Raw genomic sequence first — 8,721 nt, forward strand, 5'->3', positions numbered from 1 at the left:
GGGAATTTTATTGCTGACGGTGTTGACACACGGATTTGGTAGGAGACGGTTTTGAGTTCACAGCCTCACCAAGGCCGTGTATTTTGACGCTCAAGGTCAGCTTTTTAAGGTTTTGGTGTGTGCCTTGTTTTCATATTGTTGTTGGGCGTCATGTGAGCTATTCCCATTTTGTTGCTGATGGCGTTGACATGTGGATTTGTAAAGAACTCTGTTGGCTTTAGGACCTGTCCAAGGTCATTGGCACTCACTCGAGGTCAACTGTTGTTTTTTTTTCTGTGCCTCCTCTTGATATTTATAGATTCCTTTGGCCTTTCCTCTCTTTTGATCCTCTTCAAAGGCGAGTTCTAGTGTATGCTTGTTCTTGATGTTGCTTTTGTTGCGTCATTTGACCGTTTTCCCTCTCTTTTTGTGTGTTTCAGGTTCCTACAGTACACAACGTCCATTGCCCAGTGCTGAGCTGTGAAAAGGCGCATGGGAACACGACCTCACTTCCTCTCTACATTTCCTTTTGTGACATCATCGTCCTCATGACCACCTAGCTACACTTTCCCACTTATGGATTACTCTTCTACCTTTGCGAAAACCCTTATCTGGGTTGGCTTTCCTATATCGAGTGTCCAACGTCTTTAAATCACTGACGAAAAATAATTTGAGGATCATGGGATTTTTTTCCTTCGCTTAATCTTTCATGAAACAAAACAAAACACTTCATCGATATGAGTAGTGGCAGAGACCACAGAGCCAAACAGGGCAAACTCTGAAAGGGACTAAAATCCTTGAGTCCCGTTCCTCCCCTTTGGAAGAGAGGAGGGCTTGCAAAAAAAGGCGGGAAAATGCAAGCGGACAACCTTTTCAACAAGAAACTCCAGGCCCTGAACGGAGGAGGTGGTGGCGGTAACATGGGGCCACCCATCAACACCACCACCGGTGGCGGTGGCGGCGGCGGCGTGCAGGGTAGCACCCCCGCCATGCCCAAGATGGGGGTCCGCGCCCGTGTCTCGGACTGGCCCGGACGGAAGGACATCGCCGGGGACAACAGGCCACCACCCCGCTATGACAGCCTGGTCACCAGGTGAGTTGGTGCACACGTATGAACGTGAGCGTTTGGATGTACATGATGCAGAAGCAGAGGAGCATCTTGCCACCAGGCAAGGCAGGCAGCCGCTTGGGGCCCCAAGCCCCCTAGATAGTGGATAACAGCCCACACTTTACCACAGTATTGGCCATTTTGGTTCAAATGTTCATTATTTTGCATTTTCGCTTGGGGCCCCATCTGACCCTAGAATCGCCTTTGTGCAGAAGATGGTGCTGACGTGAGGATTTGTTAGTGCTCTTTTGGGATGAGGACCTCCCCAATCCCAAGGTCATACATTTGACATTCGAGGTCAACTATCTTTTTGGTGTGTGCATTGTCTTTGTAGAGTTTCCTTTCACCCATTTCCTTGAGTAAATGAATTTAGGTGAATGCATGTATTCTTGCAGTCGACATGGCATCATCAAAGTCAAATCATTTCCCTAATATACAGATTTGTTGTAGTACTGAAATGAATGAACAAATAACGCCTTGCAAATGGTTGGCTCGTTGAATAGTTTGATATTTTTATATCTATGCAATGTGTATTTTGTGTAAAGTTTGCTGTGCCCGATTTATAAAGTTGCAATTCTATACTCTATTCTATCAGCTTCCCCAGCGTACCCCCTCCCCCTCCCCCACCACCCCCCGGCCAGCTCTCGGAGGCGGCCATGTTGAAGCAAAGCCAGGCCTCCCTCATCTCCGCCGCCAACTTCCTGGAGACCAAATACGGTCTGACGGACCTCCTCCACCTCAACAGCGCCGCCTCGCCGTACAAGCCCGGCTTCAACCCGCTGCGCCAGAGGAGCAACAGCGACGTCACCATCTCGGACATCGGGGCGGAGGACGTCCTCCACGACCAGTCCACGGCGGTGAACCCCAACACGGGAGCCGCGCTGCACAGGGAGTACGGGAGCACCTCGTCCCTTGATCGGCAGAGCATCTCGGGGCAAGGGTTCTCCGCCGGGTCGACTGCTGGGGTGGTGAGGCCACAGAATCCGGATCTTGGGGCTCCCTCGGAGCTGCCAAGCGCCCCTCCTCCATCACAGGTAAGGTTTAGGAGAACTTCGACTTTTTTCGCACACCTCAACTGGCAGGTGCGTCGGAGATGGCACCATGGGTCACTCAGCAATAGTTTAAAAAAACTCCCGCACACTGACCATTTCGCTGTTCTTTCTTTAATAAACGACGTTTCGGTACTAGACCTTCATCAGGCAATCTCTAGTACCGAAACGTTGTTTATTAAAGAAAGGTTTAGGAGAAAACATCAGAGAACGTATATTAAATAGACTTATCAGAACAGCTGAACACCATCAGACACACTGTATAGAAACGTATAAAGGCAAGGCAATGTAACAATGGGAAGAATAAGAGACAATAACATTTGCGGTACATAGCATTTCCGGAATGTTTCAGATAGGTATGTGTAGTTTTAATCTAAAAAAAAAAAAACATCCTAATCTTCTCTAGACAGTGATCAGCTGTCAGCTGTGACTTCAAGCTGGTTCGATGAAATTTGTGGCAAAGTTTTTAACTTACTTCAGATTGAATCCTCTTGATAGAAATGAAATAATTATTGAAGTATTAATGCTAAGATGTTATTTTATGGTAACACTTTATTTTAGGGATACATCTATTAGCACTAATACATGCAATGTCCCTTTATAAGTAACTTTTAAGGCATGTACAAAGCAAAATCAAACATTAGTTAGGCATGTATTCGCAAAAGTCTTGTTCATGCACAATAAGGGATTTATTACCAATGTAACCTTAGTAAGGACCTAGTAGGCCTTAGTGTTTGCTTAGTACATGCCTTACAAGTTACTTATGCCGCCATTAACATTGTATGTATTAGTGCTAATAGATGTATCCCTAAAATAAAGTGATACATATTTTATTTACGCTGTTACGCTCTCTCTCTCTCTCTTCTCTCCAGGTGCTGCCGGAGCTGTTGCACTACACGGCTCCGCCTCCCCCGACCACCACGCTGTCCCCTGCCCTGCAGACGGCCGCCCAGATCGCCCGCGGCGACATCATCTGCATCTCCAACCTGGACTACGTGGACCCCTCGCTCTTCTACAGCCGGGAGCGCGAGCGCTCCATGCTCCAGCGCCAGAAGTCCGAGAAGAGCGAGCCTTCCGGGTTGTTCCGGCGCCTCCGCACCATGAAGGGCGACTCCGGCGCCGGGGCCGGCGATCGGCAACGGCAACAGGTCAAGAGCGATTTTAATAGTTTTGGTCCTCTGCTATGCTGATATTGTCATTGTGGTGCGTTCTGCTTCATACATATCTCAAGTCTCTGACACCACATTTACCACTGCTAATTGCACCATTGTATGGATTAAAAAAAAATGTGTTTATTTTTTAGTGGATTTTCCAAGAGAAGCATATTCATGATCATACCAAAATGACCAATTACTAGTTAATTTATCGACTTAAGCTGTGGTTGTACCACCTGATGTCTGAGCCCAAAAACCCGTCATTGACCCAAAATACCATTTATGTACTTTTTAAACTCTGTTTTCTCTTGCGTTTACATTCTCTGAGCTTCTTGTTTTTACTACAGTTTGTCTTTGTATACTGGTCTTGGGTAATTTGAAAGGCGCTTATTAATACAAATCGTAATAATAATAATTATAATAATAATAATAATAATAATAATAATTATTATTATTATTATAATTATATATTTAATTATATAATTAATAATATTAAAATTAATATTATATTTAATTATATATTTAATTATATTATTATAATTATATTATGATTATTATTATAATTATTATTCATTATTATTATTGTATTGCAGGTGGCAGAGCAGGACGAGGTGGCTCGGCTGCTGGGTCGCCCGCAGAGCTTCCAGAAGTGCTTCGCCCACCACGACGTCCAGTCCGTGCTCTTTAACATCAGCGAGGCGGCGGCCAACCGCGCTACTAACTACGCCCGCCGACGCAACGTCAGCACCGGCGCCTCGGCCGCATCCCAGCACCTCCCCGGCAGCGCCATCCTCATCGGAGGAGGAAGTGGAGGAAGCACCGGCGGAGGCTCCAGCGACGGCAGCGCCGACCCACTTCCTGGTTGCGACTCCCCGCTAGGAAGTTGCGAAGGTCTGATTGTTTGTTTGTTTGTTTTATTTATTTATTTATTTATTTATTTATCCATCCATCCATCTTGTTATTGCTTATCCAACCAGGAGCGTTTTGTTTTGTTTTGTTTTGTTTTGTTTTGTTTTGTTTTGTTTTGTTTTGTTTTGTTTTGTTCTGTTTGTTTAGTCTGTTTGTCAATGTTTTTGCTTTTGTTAGTCTCCTGTCTGTTGTTGTTGTCGTCTTGCGTCATTGTCACTGTACTGTGTGGTGTTGTGGCAAGCCTCTACTTTTTTACCTGCAAACAAATCTACCTTTGGGTATCAATAAAGTTACCTTACCTTACCTTACCTTACCTTACTTAGACCTGGGCCAGAAGATGGCCGGCTCCGGCTCGGACCCGGACGAAGGCGACGGCAAGAGCAATGGTCTGGTGCTCGGGTGCCCGTACTTCCGCAACGAGACGGGCGGCGAAGTGGAGCGCAGGCTGGGCGTGACGCGGTCCAACAGCGCCAACTTCAGCGACGGAGGCGGCGAATACAGCCTGGAGGCCACCATCAGCTCCCATTGCACCAACGCCGGGGTGTCGGTGCTGGAGGTGACGCGCGAGAACTACCCCCTCACGCGGGAGATGGTCAAGCGGTATAACTTTGAGCATGTCGACCAAGGGGCGTACTACTATCACAAGTACTTCTACAATAAAGGTGAGTAGAGATTCCTAGCAGTAGTAAATGTATTCAAAAATGTACTTTCAGTGGAGGTACCGCGCCTTTGGACTTGGTGCCTGGTGGTTGCATAGGTTCCAGTGGATTAACTTTGAAGCAAGGAAGGGGAACTCGCACACCGTAATGCTGAATGCAATAGTAAACTTTTATTGCATTATGGAAAAACAAAAAAAAGTGCTACCCAAGTGCAGTGCAGATGTTTCGGTCACAGTCAGACCATCAATTGTGCAACCAAAAATGTACTTAAATGAAATGTATTGTTGCTGAGAAATACAAAACATAAAATGAAACAAGATAAGACAAGATGACAAGAACAAACTAAAACTAGACAATAAAAAGATATATATGACTTTTGACTGATATGAGTATTTGGAAAAGTGGATTAGAATCTAAGTACTGTCTCCTGAGAGGAGTTTGAAAGAAACCAGAAATAAAACAGCAAGGAGAATGACTTCAAGCACGTGGACCAGGGACTGCTGTTTACTGCTACCATAAGCATTCTGAAACTATCAAAAGTCTCATACAAAGGTGTTCAGAGGTAGAAGTAACCGAGAAGAGTGGAATGGATATGAGATGTCTTTCAGTCATGTAAATCCCTGTACTGCAAAGAGATAAGAACGTCAGAACCTTCCGGATTCTTCCGGATTGTTACTGCAGAGCAAAGGATGTTTGGAGCAGGCCATTACATCAGGCGGCGTAAAATATAAATAGACTGGCTCTGAAATGTATTACGATATGTAAAGAGGAAGGTGTGAGGCCAGTTGAAACGGAGTCTATGCTTACAGGTACAATTTTATGCGCCGAAAAGCCGCAGTGAAAATCTTTCAAGGAAGCGAAAGAGCTGAACAAGCTTTTCCCTTTTCTCACCGTTTAATGCACTGCAACCCTGGATGAAAAAGAGAAAAGAAGCTCAAAAACATCTTCCACAGTTAAAAGCTATTCGAGAGTTCAAAAGTTCAAGCAGCTTTAGCACTTTATTCTTGCCAATTCCACTAGATCAGACATGCAGTCGAGTATATGTGGCACAAGGTGACTTGTCATGCGACTGGAGTCACGCTCAAGAGGGGACAAAAACTCATGCAGTAGAGTGGAGTGAGTCTCTCTTTCGCTTTCTCTCTTTTCTCTCTCTCTCTCTCTCTCTCTCTCTCTCTCTCTCTCTCTCTCTCTCATGCAGTAGAGTTAAGTGAGTCTCTCTCTCTCTCTCTCTCTCTCTCTCTCTCTCTCTCTCTCTCTCTCTCTCTCTCTCTCGTGTGTGTGTATTTATGTAGTGTAAGGGTACAGTAGGTCTGTGATGCATGTTTGGAGTCACTCATTCAGGCATTTGCTCTGGGGAAAGAGAGTAACGCATGCAGTGCAGCGCTCGGAAAGCACTCTCCAACAAACTGGATCAGTTGGGAGATGTTGACTTCACCCACTGTACTCTATAGCGTGTGCGTGCGTGCGTGCGTGTGTGCGTGCGTGCGTGCGTGCGTGCGTGCGCCTGTATGTGCCTGTGTGTCTATGTGTGTGTTTTTGTGTTATGGCCAATACGGCATGTGTACGTGTGTATATGAATGCTTTATTTGCAAAACGGTGTATCTCCATTTTATAGAATGTTGGGAAATTGACATTTTTGAACTGGGCATTCCATTGAAATGCATTACAAAATGCATTTTATATAGCTTAAAAAAGTATGTTCTCAAAATATTTGACTGGTAAGAATTCACACATGGGTGATATGACCTCTGAACAGTCATTTCCAATAATAAAATGCAAAAGTCAAAAAATGGAGATACACCGTTTTGCAAATAAACCCTTCATATACAGCCAGTGTGCGTGTGTGTGTGTGTGACTGTACTGTGTGTGGTGTGACAATTTTCCCACAATGCTTTGCATGTAACATGTAGCTCCTTTTCAATAATTCAGAGTCTTTTAGTGGGGGTCTCTAACGCTCTCAAGCGAACCGGCTCCACATTGCTCTCCCTCATCGTTCTGATTGCCCATCAAATTGCCTGCCGTCATTTCATTTAATTTTTTTTTTCCGCCGCGAGTTTGAGCTTCGGTTTGGTTCTTAGATAGGAACCTGTAATGCTGTGTGAAGCAAACTGACTCCACTGCTCTCCCCTCATCATTCCTGATCGCCCATCACATTTCCAGCTGTCATTTAATTTCATATTTTCTTCACTGAGCTTTGAGAGGGGTGGGGGGTACTGGAAATTTAGTTTGAAGCAAATTGTCAATCATATAAACTGACAACACGGAGCGCGAAGCTGGTGTCGATATTTGGCGTCAATGCACAGCTTGGGTTTTTGTTGTGTCTCTCTTTCTTTCCCTCTTTTTATCCACCAATCTCTCTCTCTCTCTCTCTCTCTCTCTCTCTCTCTCTCCATCTCTCTCCCTATCTCTGTCTCTCTCTTCCCTCTCCCTCTGTCTCTCTCCATCCTTCTCTCTCTCTCTCTCTCTCTCTCTCTCTCTCTCTCTCCATCTCTCTCCCTCTCTCCCCTCCCCCCATCTGTGCAATGTATGTGTAGTGTATGGTCATTGTCAGTCATGCGTGTGTGTATTGCCCTGGCTAATAAGTGCCCAGGGGGCATTGGCAAACAGTGGGTGAGTGGGTTGTCTTGCCCCCCCAAACACCAAACTCTGTTGCCCTCCACCAGCTCTACCAACAGTAAGGTCAGCCAGCCCCAAACAAGTACAACCCACTTCATCTGTGCCTAGTCCGAATACAAAATGTGTGTCACAGACTGCAGTCAGATATTCTTTTGTTAGAGAATTGGAAACGTTAATCTTCGGCTTTTTTCGCACACCTCAGCTGGCAGGTGCGTCGGAGATGGCACCATGGGTCACTCAGTAATAGTTTAAAAAAACTCCCGCACACTGACCATTTCGCTGTTCTTTCTTTAATAAACGACGTTTCGGTACTAGACCTTCATCAGGCAATCTCTTCATTGCCTGATGAAGGTCTAGTACCGAAACGTTGTTTATTAAAGAAAGAACAGCGGGAGTTAGAGTATTGGAAACTAACAGCGGGTGAGTGTTGCCCCTAAAACGCTAAAGTCTATTGCCCTCCACCCACCATACCAGCATGTCCAGCTTGTGCACCACACCTCGAGCTGCACAACCCACTTCAGTTCATCTGTGCATCCAACAGTCAAAATACAAATCTGTTGGTGATTGCAGTCAGATATTCTTTGTTATTCTGATGAAAACAAACAGCGGGTGAGTGAGTTCTCTTGGAATACAGAAGGACACTAAGAAGGACATCATTATTGGGGATTGGACTGCCTGAGATGCCAGAGCTGGCCCAGATCTGGAACCTCTTGGCATGTGTGTGTGTGTCTGTGTGTGTCTGTGTCTGTGTCTGTGTTTGTTTTTATGTAGCTACTTGACACCTGAATTTCCCCCTGGGGATCAATATAGTTTCTCTACTCTACTCTACTCTACTCTACCAACATGTCCAGCTTGTGCACCACACCTCGAGCTGCACAACCCACTTCATCTGTGCATCCCACAGTCAAAATACAAATCTGTTGGTTATTGCAGTCAGATATTCTTTGTTTAGTCTGATGAAAACAAACAGCGGGTGAGTGAGTTCTCTTGCCCCCCCCCCCAAACTACCAAACTCTGTTGCCCTTCACCGACCCTACCCACAGTGAGGGCAGCCAGCCCCAAACAAGTACAACCCACTTTGTCTGTGCCTTGTCAGAATACCAGCCATACTGTACCAACATGTGCAGTCTGTCCACCAGACCTCGACCAGTGTTCTACAACCCCCCTCATCTGTGCATCCAACAGTCAGAATACAAAATGTGCTGCGGATCAGTCAGATATTCTTTGCTAGACTGTTGAAAAATTAA

The 8,721-nt window shown here is 45.5% G+C and overlaps 1 protein-coding gene across 2 annotated transcripts in view; it reads left to right on the plus strand.

Annotated features, from left to right (window-relative positions):
- The first annotated feature begins 425 nt into the window (after positions 1-425).
- The window catches only part of LOC134448157 (signal-induced proliferation-associated 1-like protein 2), a 202,612-nt gene continuing 194,316 nt past the window's right edge, over positions 426-8,721 (plus strand). For both annotated transcript variants that reach the window (XM_063197918.1, XM_063197919.1), the window contains exons 1-5: positions 426-1,072; positions 1,683-2,121; positions 3,009-3,284; positions 3,884-4,181; positions 4,523-4,861. In XM_063197918.1, the coding sequence (XP_063053988.1) occupies positions 834-1,072; positions 1,683-2,121; positions 3,009-3,284; positions 3,884-4,181; positions 4,523-4,861 (1,591 nt within the window). In that variant the 5' untranslated portion in view covers positions 426-833. The remainder of the gene's footprint in view (positions 1,073-1,682; positions 2,122-3,008; positions 3,285-3,883; positions 4,182-4,522; positions 4,862-8,721) is intronic.

Source organism: Engraulis encrasicolus, chromosome 1, assembly GCF_034702125.1.
Source record: "Engraulis encrasicolus isolate BLACKSEA-1 chromosome 1, IST_EnEncr_1.0, whole genome shotgun sequence".
NCBI classification, from domain to species: Eukaryota; Metazoa; Chordata; class Actinopteri; order Clupeiformes; family Engraulidae; genus Engraulis; species Engraulis encrasicolus.